Source organism: Brassica napus, chromosome C7 (genome assembly GCF_020379485.1).
Source record: "Brassica napus cultivar Da-Ae chromosome C7, Da-Ae, whole genome shotgun sequence".
Classification (NCBI taxonomy): domain Eukaryota; kingdom Viridiplantae; phylum Streptophyta; class Magnoliopsida; order Brassicales; family Brassicaceae; genus Brassica; species Brassica napus.
In genome coordinates this window covers 27,980,776-27,998,002 of record NC_063450.1, presented here as the reverse complement: position 1 = coordinate 27,998,002, position 17,227 = coordinate 27,980,776, and the positions used below count along the sequence as shown (strand labels likewise).

General features: G+C 36.0%; 1 protein-coding gene and 1 pseudogene across 2 annotated transcripts; one reads left to right on the top strand and one right to left on the bottom strand.

Annotated features, from left to right (window-relative positions):
* Positions 1-1,769: 1,769 nt before the first annotated feature.
* Positions 1,770-4,341, bottom strand: LOC106410158 (annotated as a pseudogene).
* A 2,230-nt stretch (positions 4,342-6,571) lies between these two features.
* LOC106407547 (malate dehydrogenase 1, peroxisomal) lies at positions 6,572-9,203 on the top strand. 2 transcript variants are annotated; one of them, XR_007326058.1, is made up of 9 exons: positions 6,572-6,684; positions 6,798-7,401; positions 7,472-8,109; positions 8,195-8,284; positions 8,366-8,449; positions 8,536-8,555; positions 8,645-8,721; positions 8,800-8,894; positions 8,978-9,203. XR_007326058.1 is itself a non-coding variant. In XM_048762468.1 (8 exons), exons 2-8 carry the CDS (start codon positions 8,032-8,034, stop codon positions 9,057-9,059), a joined length of 555 nt encoding a protein of 184 aa, XP_048618425.1. In that variant the 5' UTR covers positions 6,578-7,401; positions 7,472-8,031; the 3' UTR covers positions 9,060-9,203. The 2 variants fall into 2 exon arrangements, 1 of the variants encoding a protein (XP_048618425.1); XM_048762468.1 differs by having other exon boundaries at positions 6,578-7,401; positions 8,520-8,568.
* The last annotated feature ends 8,024 nt before the right edge of the window (positions 9,204-17,227 follow it).

Below are 17,227 nucleotides of genomic sequence, written 5' to 3'. Positions count from 1 at the left end.
GGATGCCTTTACGTTTAGATTCCTGATGAGTCTAGCAGCTGATAAAAATCTAGAGATGCGTCTCATGGATGTTGTTACAACTTATCTATATGGATCATTAGATACTGATATCTACATGAAAGTTCCTGATGAATTTAAAATGCCAGAAGCATTAAGTTCCAAACCTAAAGAGTTATGTGCAATAAAATTGCAAAGATCATTATATGGGTTAAAGCAATCTGGACGTATGTGGTATAATCGTCTCAGTGATCATTTAATAAAAGAAGGATATGTGAATGATCCTATATGCCCATGTGTTTTCATCAAGAAAACAATATCCGGATTTGTAATAATCGTGGTATATGTTGATGATCTTAACATTATCGGAACTCAAAAGGAAATACAAAAGGCATCAGACTATCTCAAAAGAGAATTTGAGATGAAAGATCTTGGACATACACAGTATTGCCTTGGCATACAAATATAACATTCACAAAATGATATATTTGTGCATCAATCCACATACACTAAAAGAGTGTTGAAACGATTTAACATGGATAAATCAACTTCTCTTAGCACCCCGATGGTCGTTAGGTCACTTAATATTGAAAGTGATCCATTTCGACCACCTGAGGAGAAAGAAGAGATACTTGGTCCGGAAGTACCATATCTAAGCGCAATTGGAGCGCTGATGTACCTTGCAAATTGTACACGGCCTGATATATCATTTGTTGTGAATCTTTTGGCAAGATTCAGCTCATCTCCAACTCGAAGACATTGGAATGGGATTAAACATGTTTTTCGTTACCTCCAAGGGACCATTGATTTAGGCTTGTTTTATCCTAAAAGTTCAAAAGGTCAAATGGTTGGTTTTGCAGATGCAGGATATCTTTCAGATCCACACAAAGCCCGATCGCAAACATGATACGTTTTCACGATCGGAGGCACTGCTATAGCTTGGCGTTCTCAGAAAAAAACGCTCGTGGATACTTCTTCAAATCATGCTGAGATCATTGCACTCCATGAAGCAAGTAGAGAATGTGTATAGCTAAGATCAATAAGTCGACACATCTGTTCAAGCAGCGGGATTGGCGAAAATACGGAGCCAACTATTCTATATGAAGATAATGCAGCATGTGTTGCTCAAACAAATGACAGATATATTAAAAGCGATAGAATTAAGCATATTCATCCGAAGTTCTTTTCATACACTCAAGAGCTCGTGAAGAAGAAAGAGATTGAAGTAAGATATGTCCAATCATGCGACAATGCAACTGACCTCTTCACAAAATCACTTCCGACTTCAATATTCAGAAAACATGTTCGTAACATTGGAATGCGTCATCAGAAGGATCTATGACTGCTCATTCGAGGGGGAGCTTACGTAGTTGTACTCTTTTTACCTTACTATGGTTTTTCCCATTGGATTTTCCTAGAAAGTTTTTTAACGAGGCAACATAGACGTTACGCAAGAAGCGATAGTGACACTGGTCTCCAAGGGGAAGTGTTATGAACATGTCAAAAGTTTCGGCACCGAATTTGACATGTTACGTAAATATAAATCATGTGGAGCCCACTGTCACTATGCATACACAGTAACTTTACTTTTTCATTTCTATATAAACGATCGTTTCGATCGTTTGTAACACAACATTCATCCCTTCTCCTTCAAATAACACATTCTCTCTTGTTATCAGTGTTATCTTTTTCATACGGATATAAAATTTTGCTTTATTTAAATTCCCGCGATATAATAAAATTTCAGTTCTTTCTATAACATAAAGATAGTATTATAAATCATTGGAGTCTTGGAAACTTCAATTCGATTTCCAATCAAGTGCACTGTACATTCATCATCTTATGAAATCCGTTTTTTATTTGTTTATTAGTGGGAGACTGGTAGTTGATTCAAATTGACACTAAACGGATCAATTAAGCCAACCTCGTTATACAATCATTCATTGCCAAAACGTTTCCTTATCAAGTCCAGTACTTAGCAATTTGTATATTAAATCAAGAACGTGCTTTCATGTAATTTAGACGAAAGTTAACTAAGCACTCTTTTTTCAATTCATGTTTGTTCTACGTACTACTTCGATCTCTTCGTGCACTAGTCTTGAATTTCTTACACGCCAGTCAAACTATGATATATATTCCGTCAAGAAAATGGTTATTCATCATCGAACCGAGAAGACAAATTCTTATTAAAAAAACATACACAATTTGAGGAGAGCAATGAAGCCAAATGAATATGAATTACTGTAACCTTACCCAAATACCTTCACTTGGAATGTTTTGATTCACCACAAACATCATATAATAACCAGGCGGCGCTATAATCGCCGATCTTGGAGTCCTCACTTGAACCTCATAGTTCCTCGACTTACCAAACAAAGCACCAAAAACAGAACTTGTTCTCTCAACTCTAACATTGTCCAAAACCAAAAGCCTCTGGTTCATCGAAAACGAATGTGAAGTGAACGAAGGAAACACCATAGTCACTTTAACTGGACCCTTGACTTTTCCAGCAACCTCAAACTTAACCTTCAAGTTCATCCCATACGTAATCGTTGACTGCGACTTAGAGCATGCGCAACGGGAATCCTTAAGTGGGAGTCCTTAGGAAAAAAATAATTAAATAATCAGTGGACTCCACAAAAAGCTAAGGATTCAACCCTTAAAATTTTTAAATAAGGACTCTTTCTTAGTGAATCCTTGCACTATTTGCGGGTCTCCACGACTACGTGGCGGTCCATGAATGGTCATCTTTTTTTTTTTTTTTTTTTTTTAAAAAAATCCAAAATATCTAGGATTAATCCGAAATGTCCTTGTCGCTAATGACTCCAATGAGTCTCACCGTTGCGCATGCTCTTAGGAGACGTAATCTTCGGCCGAAGTTTAGCAAACTCCGGTTCTAGGTAAGCCGGAGAGAAAGCTTCCAAGCTTAGCTCTGTCGGGAAAAGCACTCCTGTGAAGTTGTAAAACGCGTGAGGGTTACTTCCTCCGACAAGAACTCTCCCATCACGTAGAAGAATCGCTGTAGAGTGATACATTCTCGGTATTGTATTGGGGTTAAGCGACTCAAACCTCGAGTTAACCGAATTCTCGGGATGGTACAAGTCCGCTACGAATACAGGTTCACGACCAAGCTCCCATGCAGCTGAGCCAGCAGAACCACCGTTGATAAGCAACACATCTCCGTTAGGTAAAAGCGTCATGTCTCCCATGACTCTAGCACGTGGCATCTTCTCAACCATCCATTGAGGATTCTCATCGTTAATCTTGATCCTCGCACAAGTGTCAAGCGCTTTCACGAACGTTCTTTTTCTAGAAGCAAGGATAAAAGATCCTTTCGGTGCACCTCCACACACCAGAACTTCCGCGTCGATCTTGTCCGCTTCAAGATTCTTCAACGGTAATAACACGGCTGAGCCAGTGCTAGGATAGCTCCTAGGATCACCGCCAGGAATCGCCGGATAAGTCTTCACCACCGTGTTTTTAACATAGTCTAGTAATATCGCTCGGTTATTAGCAAATATGAATAGTCTCCCATCGGTGTTGAGAAAAACGTAAGGGTAAAGATTATTCTCTTCTCCTTTATCGCTAGTCTCAGCCAAAACCGGCAACGCTATAACGTTAGGTGATGTCGTTTTGGGAAAGAACTCGTAGTTGAATTGTCCTCGGCCTCCTATAACGATTTGTTTACCGTCGGGGAGAATATGGTTAGAAGAGTACCATCTTCTCTTTGCTAAGCCATTGTTTATTTCGACCCAGTCGCATTGGTTATCATCACAAGGAGAGAATGTTCTCGCTTTTAGTGCACCGTCCCGGTCTCCACCGGTTTGGACGAGGACACCGTCCGGTCTAACCGAACCGGAGGAGCACCATGTGTTGGATTGTACAGTTAACGGACGGAACTTGTTTGATGCAACGTCGTATTCGATGGAGTGAGCTGTGCAGTCCATTTTGGAGACGTGGTCTTGTGGGTTTCTACGGCAGTTACCGTTAGGGAGAGAGATGTTCGATGGGCCGAAGTTGGTTCTGTCGAAACATCACCACACGGTCGTTGCTTAGGAGTTGCATGTGCATGGCGGAGATTCCGACATTGGAGAGGAGGAGATCCCATTTTCCTCCGGCGGCGAATGTTGCGTGACATGTTAGGAGGAGTTGGAGGGATGTTAGTAAGAGAGTATAGAATGTTGTGTCTCGGGCCGCCATTTCATACGTTCTTTTTTGATCTTTGTGTGTTTTGTTGTTGTTGTGATTTAAATGGTTTGTGGCTTCTTCGTTTATATAGTAGTCGACGGGAGTTGGAACATCATTCAACGCTATTCTATATAGTAGTCTAACAAATAACATCATTCAACGCTATTCTTAGTTTACAGATATAATTTGTTAGTTCCAAAACTATGAAAGTCAAATGTATTATTAATTGAAATTTCATTAGCTTTTTGTTTTTGTTTTTGTTTTTCTTGAGGTACTTTTTTAAGCAACTTTCTTGAGGTACTTCTATCATCCCTTCATTGCATATTTCAATAACATTATCTTAGTGAGCGACCGTCAAGAAAAGAAGAGAGAGTTACACATAAAGACACATTCTGTCTTTTCTTTACCTGCAAAGACACATTCAGTATTTGACACACTTTTTGTGTACGGATGCCACAGTTGTGGACGAAAAAGTCCTTTGTTAGAGAAACAAGCAAGGATGTTTGGTTTAGAATGAAAGAAAAAAAAACTAAATAGTCACTTATTTGTTTGAGGAAGTAGGTTTATCGGTTAGTGAGTCTATTTTAAGCCCTTGGATGAGATGCTAATAAACCATATCCAATGGATGAGAAAATGACAGTACAAAAACTTAAATTGTTGATAGTGACTCATCAAGATTTGAGTTTTTTTTTTTAACATAAGTAATACTAGCTTTCTTTTCTTCTTTTTCAACGAACTTAAAGTTATTTACGAAAGTGTGTGAATCTTTCAAATGTTTTTTTGAGTTTGTTTTTGGTTTTCTCGATTTTGATTCTAACAGTGCAGGGAAAGCGTTGAGAAGTCAAAGGTGGTCAAGGGATGTGTGGATATGGTTTATGTGGATTGGGGTTTATGATTTGGGGAAGTGTAGATAAGAAAGCATAGATAGGGGAGTGCGTACATGTTGTATAATTGTGGATATAAATCGAAAAATTGTAACATTATATAGAGACACGGAGAGACGTGGACAATGATGGTGTGGTCAGTGACGACATAGACATGGAAATTGCGTATCCACGACTAAGTATCCACCAAATCCTAAAAATATAACCCAACCACAGTTCATGTATCCAACAATACGTATCCACACATCTGTGTCCTTACCCAACATTGCATCCACAACCAAACCCCCCCCCCCCCCCCCCACATGCGCTTGTGTGTCCACGGATATGTAGCCACACGCCCTAATAACCTCAGAAACAACAAACAATGGATATCAGATGGAGGAGACAACGAGATTCGTGTTTGGTCTTGGATGTTAGATAGAAGAGCCAGAGAGATTGGGTTTTGGTGTTGGGAAGATCCAGCGAGAAGAAAACTGTGTAGGAAGAACACGCCGACCTCTGATGAACACAACGGTCTCGGAAAAACAGACTGTCTCTGAAAGTGATGGAGAGGACGACGGTGCTCTAGTTCAAATGTAATTGTCAAAGATGATAGATGAATCTGAGACGTGTGTTTGGAATTATGTTAAGAGAAAGGGGATCTGAGAATTTTAAGTTATGGATGCAAAATAAAAAAAAAAATGTTTCTATAATTTATTATTTACTCAAACACTGGATGTCGAGTTCAAGGGCAAATTAGACAAAATGATTTGGGAAAGTGTCTTCCAAACTCAATGTGTCTTATTAGGTAATTGAAAACTCAAAATGTGTCTTTGAAGGTAAATTTCTCAGAAAAGAATAGCATATCTTATTTAGCGCCGGTAAGAATTCATGACAACTAAATTTATTTGCCTATTTTAGTTAGAATCAAAAGTAAAACGTTTTTGAGAAAAGTAAAAGTAAAACAGAATACGAATTTAAGAATATAAGTTGATTTAAGCATATAAATCAAAAATGTTACCAATCATGAATTAATTTTAAGATTTTGAAGTTGTATTTTGAGTTATAATTGATTATTGTTGAGTTACAATTTTGAGTTATAGCCTTTGTAAAAATGATAACTCAAATCTTAAATCTACATCAACAAAAATCTCATGTATTAAGATTTGAGGTAAAGAAAATTTTGGGTTTGTCAATTAATTACCCACGTCTTCTTTTTGAATATTAAGAATTTTAACAATTTACAATACATAATTATGTGGCCGTGTATTTTTAGTTTACATCTATCCATATATATATATATATATATAAAATATTTTTTCCTCTCTTCTTAAACATGCCACAAGGGATTCCATGTCATAAATTCGGAGGCTGAAGACGCGACACGTGTCAAAGTGCTGGCAAAACTCACCACATCATTTATTCAGAAACTGATGGGCTTCAACGAAGAGCATATTTTATGGGTCATGAATTATGGTATTTGGGCTGAACAACTGAACAAAAGCATAGCCCATTTTTACCTTTATGAAGAGTTGATGGGATCTCCAGCGGCTAGAAAATCTGTTGCTTGATAGGAAAACTCGGAACCTAACATCATCTTGGTGGTAAAGCTTCCAAAGCTCCACTTTATATCAATGTACCTGACAACTTTGGTTCCAAATCCTTTTTTTGAACGACCTTTGGTTCCAAATCCAATATTGGACTAAAAAACGAGTGATAATCTGTTTGATTGGTTTGTCTGTGTTGTAGGAATGGGTGGGATGGAAAAAGTGAAGAAGAATGGCAAGATTGATATATATATATATATATATATATATATGTGTGTATGTGTGTGTAACTCTGTGATTATTTATGGCTTTATATGTTTTGTCTTTGCAAAAGAAGTTGTTTGAGTAGCAAGAATAAATATCTATTACTATAAAAATGAACAAGACTCTCTTCTCAGCTCTCCACGTCACTAAATAGGTAAACAACAGAGTGACACGTGTCTTTTCTATGGACTAGATTTCTTGCGTTTTGTTTGATTCAAAATAAATGGGATTCTAATCCAGCCAAAAAGAGAGAAACTGATGTTTCTTCGTCGAAGACTCAAAGTCGGAATAGGGTTTGTCTTTTACATCGATCTCTGATGATCTACGCCAGCAATGGCGTTTGGGATGGCGAGTGAGACGAATCGTCATGTATAATCTATGTGTGAATCTTTGATTTCTTCTACGTTTCTAATCCTCCGAAACATTACGAGGCATTGATTCATGCCTTTAACAATCGTCTTAACTCCATTAACCCACTCTTTCCTTGATATCACATTCATGTTCCTTTTCCTTCCACTCGGTTAATCTGGAGCTATAAATAGGTTAGTTTGTATCCGTAAATTTTTATCATTTAATTTCTCACAATAATATTGAAACAAAAACCATTCGCAGAGTACAATTTTGAACTTCTCTCTCCTCCTTGCTGATTGAAAAACGGCCGCTGTATCACCACCGTAGAAGTGCGTCTGCTGGATTTTTGGGAGGCCAGTAATGTGAAGAGAGGCGGCTACTGCTCCTCGAGCTAGGGTAAGTCTCGAGCCCTAACTTCTTCTTTGTTCTGTCTTGCCGACAAAAAAAATCTTCAAACGTAACAGAGGGAATCTGAATCGAATCGTCGTCTTCAAGTGTAATTTTCGGCTTTAAAAAGGTAAGTCCTATCCCCAAATTTCATCAGTTCTCTCCTCTCAGACGATTTCCAGAAATCCAGAGTTAAACTCTGATCAAAATTTTAGTTTATGGGAGATGATTTCGATTTTGATTTTGTTTGTGGAAGTTTAACTTTGTTCATGTATTGATTATCAATTTTTAAATCAAAAGCTTTGTTTAAGGGCGATGATTTAGATTTAGATTTTATTGGTTGATTTTGTTTCAATTTTTTCTTTTATTGATTATCAAAATTTTAATTCAAAATCTTTCGTTTGTGGGCGAAAATTTTCCAAAAGTTCCCGTTTATGGGAGATAAATTTGATCTGAAGAAACTCATGGGAGTCACCATGCTTGATGCTGTTAGTAGAGCTAATACTTTTGTGGTATGCACTCATAAACACAAATTCTTTGTTATCTCTTGGGTTTGATAAATTGGTTAATGCGATGGTCTTTTATGGTTTGAAACAGGCGGAAGTAATGAGTCATAATCCTCGAGAAGTTGTTGTTCCTGTTGTTGGAGGACATGCAAGAGTTACAATCTTGCCTCTGCTTTCTCAGGTTTAACATGATTCACTATCTTTTCTGATTGTTCAAAAAATCTTATGTATGTGTATGTTCTCATCACTATGTATGTTACAGGTGAAACTTCCTTGCTCTTTCACTCAAAAAGAGATTGAGTACCTCACAGACCGTATGGAGAATGGTGGCATTGAAGTTGTCAAGGTACATATAAGCCCTTCTCTCATCTTCCTTTGCTATTATCTTTGAATTGACTGTTTTAATCACTTTCCAGGCGAAATATGGTGCAGGTTCTGCGACACTATCCATGGTAGATCTTTATTGTGACATGTGCAGTTTCAGATTTTACATTTTGAATCTTATATCTCATCACACTGAATGTAAAATACAACGCAACAGTGAAGTTTGCAGATGCTTGCCTCAAGGGTCTACGAGGTGATGCAAGCATTGTCGAGTGTACATTTGTGGCAACTCATGTACTGTCCTTCTGAAAAATATCATTTTGTATAATCTTTCTTTAGTTACATATAATGTATGTCTTATTCGTCACGCAGGTGACTGAGCTTCCCTTCTTCGCATCAAAGGTGCGTCTAGGAAGATGTGGGGTCGATGAAGTGTACGGTCTTGGACCATTGAATAAATACGAGAGGTAATATTTAAAATCTTATGTTTACTTCACTTTGGCTCTGAACTTGTCCTTTGTTCATATCGGTTTGGTTCCCTATTGGTCAGGATGGGACTGGAGAAAGCAAAGAAAGAGCTTGAGGGAGTACTGCGAAAGGTGTTAGCTTTGTGTAGAAGTAAAGACAGTTGATAAACACTTAGTTTTATCTTTTGAATAGTGATTTGTTTGGAATAAGAACAATGCCTTGCAATTAAAGCTTGATTTTGAAGATTTAATAAACTGCAATCACTCTGTTCTTAGATACAAGAACGTTTATGAGTTCATATTTATCTTCTTGGTATGTTTCCTCAAATTTATGTGTGTTTTTAACTTATTATTATTGCACGTAAGAACCACTCCACATTATCAACCAGTGGCTTATTCATCGGCTGTAAGTGTAAGTAAACTTTAAAACTGTGATACAGTCCCGAAATACATGCAAATATGTTAAACACTGCTAATGTACACTGAACAAAGTAATGAGAGCTATCCCTATAAACCATAATATTACAAGCAAAACAAAACTCAGATGAGTAAGCTGGGTTTCTCTGCCTTTTGGATGCTACTCAATTTGTCACTCAACCCCTGTTTTATTTAACAACTTCAACAAGACATTATAATTTTAAGACAAATTCTCAACAAAAAAAAAGAACTTAAACAAGACATTGTCATTATTATTTACTAATATGCTTCATAAAAAATATTGAATATTTTGGAATTGATATGATCAAATGACGCGTGAAATGATGCTAATATTATATGATTTTGTTTTGGATCGGAAGGAATTGTAAAATTTTATCTAGAATCTTTTAGATAATGAATTGAATATTTTTTAATTTATTAATTGATATGGAAAATCTGTCTAAAAGTAAATTTGAACAGTAAAATCGAAACATGGTTTGTTAAAAAGCGCGGAACAAACTACAGTCTGGTGTGTCTCCCACAAGATGATCCTCATAACGCCACCAAGAAGATGTCGCTTCAATGACCTGAAACACCATTACACTGATTGTTTTTGCTATAATCAGTTGGAGAAATTCTTACGATTCGTTTCAACATAGAAAATCAACACCCAAAGTCATCCGGCCAATTTCATACTTCACAGTTTTCATTATCTGTAGTTTTCATTTTACTTCCTTTTGTTCTGTTACAGTTCTTCCGTATCAATATTTCTCGATCCTTTAGAATACTTGGACGTTTAAATTATTAGTGGCTTAAACAAACTACATGTTAGGATTGTAACAATATTACATTTTTTAGACAGCTGGTTTAAGGAAAAAAAGCATAAAATATAAGGTTATAGATTTAGGGGGAGGGTCCATTAAATTAGTAAGAAACTAATTTGAAAGGAAAGTATAAACCAAACATATCTACAATTTGGCCAATTAAACACTATAACTGTTGGCAACAAAAAAAACTATAACTAAACTTTAATTAATTTTTGTTCATTCTACGCATCACTTTATATATAATTTCCAATAAACAATTGAATACTAAAAAATTCGATTTGCATAAGACAAAAACAATGAATTATTTAAAATTATCTGATAATTGTCTAGCTACTTATATTTTTATAATAGATTATAATATTTATATATGAAAATAAACATATTAAATGTATAATTAAAATTAAAATTTATACAAAAAACTCAGGCGTAGCCCGGACCGACCCTAGTAAGATTATATATAACAAATGATATCTGCCCTTCAATGCCATAGATAATATTAATGTCTCATTGTTAAGATATTTGTTTTTAGAAGCAAAGAAAATAAGTTGAGAAGGGTTATTACAATGACATTTGTTTACCTAATTCAGCAGTAAACCCACCATGTACAATTTAAATACGGACGCCTCCATCAAGAGAAATGAACATTTACCTATAAGGGACAAATAAACTAATAACACATTTAAAGTGGACGCAGTCAACTACCGATTGAAATATAAATTACGTATGCCACTAATTCAATCAAACTAACTATAAATGGAATGAGAAAAGAATCTATCAAATCAAGACAACTAACCAGTTGCAAAAACGTAACAGTAACTCACCTATAAATACCACAACTCTCAGAAACCATATATCATCAGAGATTCAGAAACACTTCTGCAGAAATCAACATGGATCCACCACAGTCTCTCTCACCTGGGAAGTCCCCTAAAGAAATTCAAGTCTACATTAACTCACGGGTGGCCCTTTTCTCACGCACCACGGTACGGAACACTATCGAAGCAATACTGGTTATAGCCATAGCTGCGACAGACGATCAATCTACGCGCGACATCAACTTCCACCCATAGACTGTCACTCGATACAAAGGCGTGCTTAATGTACATTTAAAAATGCCATTGCCTCAGGTCCCCAAGAGATAATACGAATTATGGGGCCTCATTTTCATAAAATATTGTGTATCATACTGATTATAGCGATACAACATTAAATTATATTTGTCCTCATCCCAAGTTTGTCACCCTAAGTTAATTTTAGTTTTATTTGTTTTCCAAATAAGATTTTAGGAAAACAAAATCTTTTTTATCTCGTCAAGTTTCCAAATAAAAAATATGTATCTCCAAACAGAAAATTTAAATATATAAATGAAAAAATATAAATATCAGTTAATTTTAAATATATTCTCTATTCAATTTGAAAATTAAGGATTTAAATATACTACAATTGTGTCATTTTCCTTTTCTCTCACCGGCATCAAAATTATGTTTGAAAACATAAAAATAAAAAAAATCAATTATGATTTTGTTAGGAACCTAATAAAAAAATTATTTAAAAACTAAATTATGAAAGTCTAGTGAAAGATATATTTTTTTTGAACTGAGGCTAAAGTGAAAGAGTTCAATAAAAAGAATACAAACATTTTTATTTTTATTTTGATTTTTTTCTCTCATTTCAAAATTATATTACAATATTTGAAAATACGTACATAGAAAAAAGACCCATTTTCTCAATTCGCCTTAGGCCCGTCGGCACCTAAGCACGGCACTGAGTCTCCATAGTGTATGTTGTATGTTTACATGAATTAAACATAGCATGTATGCTATATATGGCCAAAACCAATGATGGGGTATGGTTCATCATTTATGTGTACATCAATTAACATTTATTTATTATAATTATATTATTATTATATTGCATCATCTAATATTATATTTGACATTTTCATATTTTAACGTTCACATTCTATTTGAAAAAGCGATTCAAAATGTTACTTGATCCAAAATTGTGGTACACAATATATCTTCTAAATAAAATATATATTATTAAAATAAATCAAGATTACCTAATAAAATTGTTTAATAATAAAATATGGTCAAAATTTGTAAAGTAAATAATCAATTAAAATATATATATTGAATAAAACCAACGTAAAAAATTTCTTCAAAATAAATTAAATAAAAAAAATTATACTCTAAAAATTAGCAATAACATTTGTTAAAAATCTAATCAGTTTGCATGATACAGTTTATTTAAAAAATTTAAAAAGTATGTATATTTTTAAATAGGAACAATAAATATTAGATTGTTATACTATCTAGCTAATTTTATAAAACAAGTTTTACATCTATTCACTTTGAATATTATCTAAATCAACAGATTTGAAAGGAAATGTATAAGAGAAAAAAAATAACAAATAAATTCAGAAACAAATGTATAAGATAGAAAAATAATTTCCAATTTATGTATTGAACTTCAAATTTATTCCTGATTTATGTATTGAACTTTAAATTATCATTCCGAGTAATTTTGTTATAAATATTTTATAATAAAAGCAAAAGAAACATTACAATGAAAAATATTTATTAAAAAACAAAATTCATCACACCCGAACGTAGGGCGGGTTTACCCCTAGTTAATTAATACGGGCGGGTTTACCCCTAGTTAATTAATACAATATGGTTATATATTTGTTAACCAATGTTTTTCTCTAAATTATACCAAAAAGCTTCTTCTTTTTTTTTCCGTCAATTTTTTTTAAATTAGATAAAAGGGCCAGACCCAGTAAACGGCCGAAACCCGATTACAGCAAAAGACGGCTACAAGCCCAAAAGATTACGGGCTCGACACGTGGAGAGATCTGCTCCATTTACGCGTCACGCGTCGTAACCGCCTCAACTTGACCGCCTCCGCCTCTACGCCGCCGGAACAACACCATCGAAATCCTCGTTCGTCGGAGCTCAGTAACCGACAAGCCTCCAACGAACCCATAGCCGTTCTTCACTGCACTGTCATCACGCCGGAGAGTTCCAACGAACCTCGAGATCTCCTCCGACTTTAAAACACTTCAAACCCTAGACACTCGAACCGAGAACCATCGCTTTCTTTCCTTGAAAGTCGTCACCTCGCCGGAGAGCTTCATCGTCTACCGAGATCTCATCCGCAGTGACCCAACCCCACCTTGACGACAACCACGCCGAACTTGACACAAATCGAACCTAGTAACCTTAACCCAAACGAACACCGGGTTCCTAAGCGGCAGCGCGGAGCTTTGCTAGCCTCCGCTCTCCGTAACCAAAAGCCGGCGAAGGCAAATCTGAAGGAGACTCCCTTCCCGGAAGCTAGAGCCGGCGATGGTGGATCTGAGTAAGCCTCCACCTCCCGGAAAACACCACATCTAAACATGCAAGCCGCTCCCTCTCCACCGGGGACCTCCAGACGAACGCGTCGTTACTCCAAAACCGAGCCACCGTTAGAGATGGTAGCGGTACCAGAGCTCGGACAAGGCGGTCGTTGACAGGACGGCAAAGAAGGAGCGAAGGGGAGCCACTACGCCGGACAAGAAAGGACTCCGACGCCGGCACGAACGCTCACGCGCTGGCCGAACGCCGGTCCCCAAAGTAGATCTAACCTCTCTCTCTCTTTTATGTTTTACAGTATTTTGTTTTACTAAACACCAAAAAGCTTTTTTTAAATCATATTTTCATTTTAATTAGTTAAAAAATTCTATTATTTTAGGTGTTAATTTTCTCTGGTTATTAAAAAGTTATGTAAATAAAATATTTGTAAAAATTTCACTTAAATAGTCAATTAAAATTTTCAAATAATTTTAACTTTTAACATTGTTGGGTGATAAAATTTTCATGCACATAAATTATTTGTATATGTACGGAGCTTTATATATATATCAACATCCTTAGTAAATTTTAATTTCTGTATTTTATTTTTTAAAATATTTTTTTAAAAATATTATTTATATTTAAAAATAATATATACTGTAATTTATACATAAAAAATGTTGCCAATCAACAATATTAATAAAATAGTAATTCATATTTTTACTGCGAACTCACCACATAAATCTACAGTTTCTACCACATAGTTTTTATTGCAAGTTACCTAAAATCATAATTTTTAGGGCTTTTTGCAAAAGTGACTCAAAACTTGGAGTCAAACAGAAAACTAACCTTTTCTTTTGACTCCTTTTTTTTTTGAGATATTAACCCCACACCTGCATTTTATCTACGAAAATGCCATTAACATTTTGTTTTTTTTTTTTTTCGAAAATGGCTTCTTTACTGTCTCAACCTCATCTTCTTCAAGTATTTACAATATTGCCACTGCAATGAATAGTGGCAACAACCTTGTACGAACTGTTTGGAGCTTTTAATGCCCTTTAATGCACGTAAATCTCTTTACACTCTCTCTGTTTCAATTATTATGAACTAAAAACAACATTTCTTTCACTTTCTCTCTATATTCATCCAAAAAACTCAAGCTTTTGATTCAAAATATGGGCTATGGTTGACAGAGCCATATTTCTTTCGTTTTTACTTACGGTTGCTTTCGTTTGAGGTTCTGGGTGGTTGGAGAAGACCCTGTGTGCAAACGAAGTCATCTCACCTAGTTTAAGGTACGAATTTGAATTTTTTTTCAAGATCTGTTCGCGTAGAAGACTTACTAGTAAGTCATCTGTATGTAGAAGACTTACTGATGAGTCTTCTGGTCAAACGGACGACTTAAATTAAGTCGTCCAGCTTTGTTTGTTAAAAAAAAACACTCCAGACGACTTATATATACGTCGTCTACGAGAAACGGGCTAGTTTTGCATTTGACCGAATCGTGTCAGATCTTTGACTATTTCTGGACGACTTATAATTCAGTCGTCTCTGGGAAAGTTAAAATTTTAATATTTTATGAAAACTTGACGACTTACGTGTAAGTCGTCCTAGGTTAGTTTTGTAATTGAAAAATAAAACTTCATAATTTAACTTTAACCAGACGACTTAATATAAAGTCGTCCCTCCAGAAGACTTAATTTAAAGTCGTCCGGGGAAAGCAAAGTCGTCCAGAATTTTTCCCAATTTTCTGGTCAAACCTTGCTTATCCCGGACGACCTTAAATTAAGTCGTTTAGCTGGACGACTTTCATCTAAGTCGTCTGGAGAAAGTTAAATTTCAAGTTTTATTTTTCAATTACAAAACTAACCTTAGGACGACTTACACGTAAGTCGTCAAGTTTTCATAAAATATTGAAATTTTAACTTTCCCAGAGACGACTGAATTATAAGTCGTCCAGAAATAGTCAAAGATCTGACACGATTCGGTCAAATGCAAAACTAGCCCGTTTCTCGTAGACGACTTATATATAAGTCGTCTGAAGTTTTTTTTTAACAAACAAAGCCGGACGACTTAGAATTAAGTCGTCCCTTTTAATTTTCAATTGCAAAAGTGACCTCTTTAGACGACTTACCTTTAAGTCTTCTGGACGACTTAATGCTAAGTCGTCTGCGGCAATGTTTATTGAACTTCTTCATTTTCTCTATGTTTACTAATGTGTTTTATTTTGAATATTTGCAGATGATTTTTCAGTTACATGCAGTGTATGGAGAATGGTTGTTGAGAGATTTCCGTTGGGATTTTGTGGTTGATGATCTCAAAGGAGCAAGATTGTTTTTATTGAATGAAGATTCAACACATGCTGAACTTGTTGCAATGGCTCAAGAAGATTATAACCTGGACATGAGAACAGTGAGTGTGGAGATTAGCTACTCATTACCAGCAGAAATGATGATGGCTCCAGGCAGTCTTCCCATTCATGTTACAAGTGATAGACAAGTTCGAAACTTGCTGGAGATACTCAAAACCCATAGAGTATGTCTTTGTGTATCAAGCCGCAGCAAGGTCGAAACGGTTTCAGAGAAAAGGGATATTGATGAAGCTGGTGAATGGGAAAAAGATGTTGGTGATAATGATGAAGCTGGTGAATGGGAAGAAGATGTTGGTGGTGATGATGAAGATGTTGGTGATAATGAGTTTGTTGAAGATGAAAATCAAGATGGGGAGGAGGAAAATGGGGAGGAGGATGCTGATAATTCTATTGTTGGTGAAACGGATCAGAATGGTGGGGATTACAGTCTTTATGGAAAGGTTCCAGATGAGGACGAGGAAGATGATGATAATATTTGTTTTGAAGAAATCCAAAAGGCATATGCTAAGACAAATGCTATTGAAGGAGGAAAATCGAATGGTACCATCTATGTCAACCAGAGTTTTGTTAGCAAGGGTGCACTGCTTTCAGAGCTGCGGTTGGCAGCAGTGAGGGGTAAGTTTTCTTTCAGATTATACAAATCAACGAAAACTCTCGTTGTGGCAACATGTCCGGTTAGCTATTGTGGATGGAAGGTCAGAGCGAGTGTCAAACATGGGACAAACACGTTTTGGGTAACAAAGTATGTGGAAAAACATTTATGCTCAGCGGGAGACCGAATCGCTCAGCGGAGACACTGTACTCCGAAGTATGTAGGTAGTCTTTTCATTGATCGTGTTGGAATCATTGATGGGATAACTCCGCAGCATATCACTGATGCAATGAGGAACATGTTTGGCATGGCGCTTGATTACACCACTTCATACAGAGCACTGTTATATGCACAAAGATTGGTGAGAGGATCAGCAGAAGAAGGGTATTCGCGTCTGGCATCATATCTCGAGCAAATCTCCATTGCAAATCCTGATTCTATCACGGCGATAGAACTTGATTCTATGAAAAGATTTAAGTATCTATTTCTCTCTTTTGGAGCTTCTATCAAAGGTTTTAAGTATCAGAGAAGGGTCATTGTGGTGGATGGAACTCACCTAAGTGGAAAGTATGGAGGAACTATGTTAGTTGCAGCCGCACAAGATGGCAATTTTCAGATATTCCCATTGGCTTTTGGGATCGTGGATGAGGAAGATATACCTTCTTGGGAATGGTTTTTCACAAAATTGGCTAGTTGTATATCTCATGACAAGCCTCTGGTGATAGTCTCCGACCGGCACAAGGCCATTAAAAGTGCGTGTGATAAGGTGTTTCCTTGGGCAACCCGAGGAA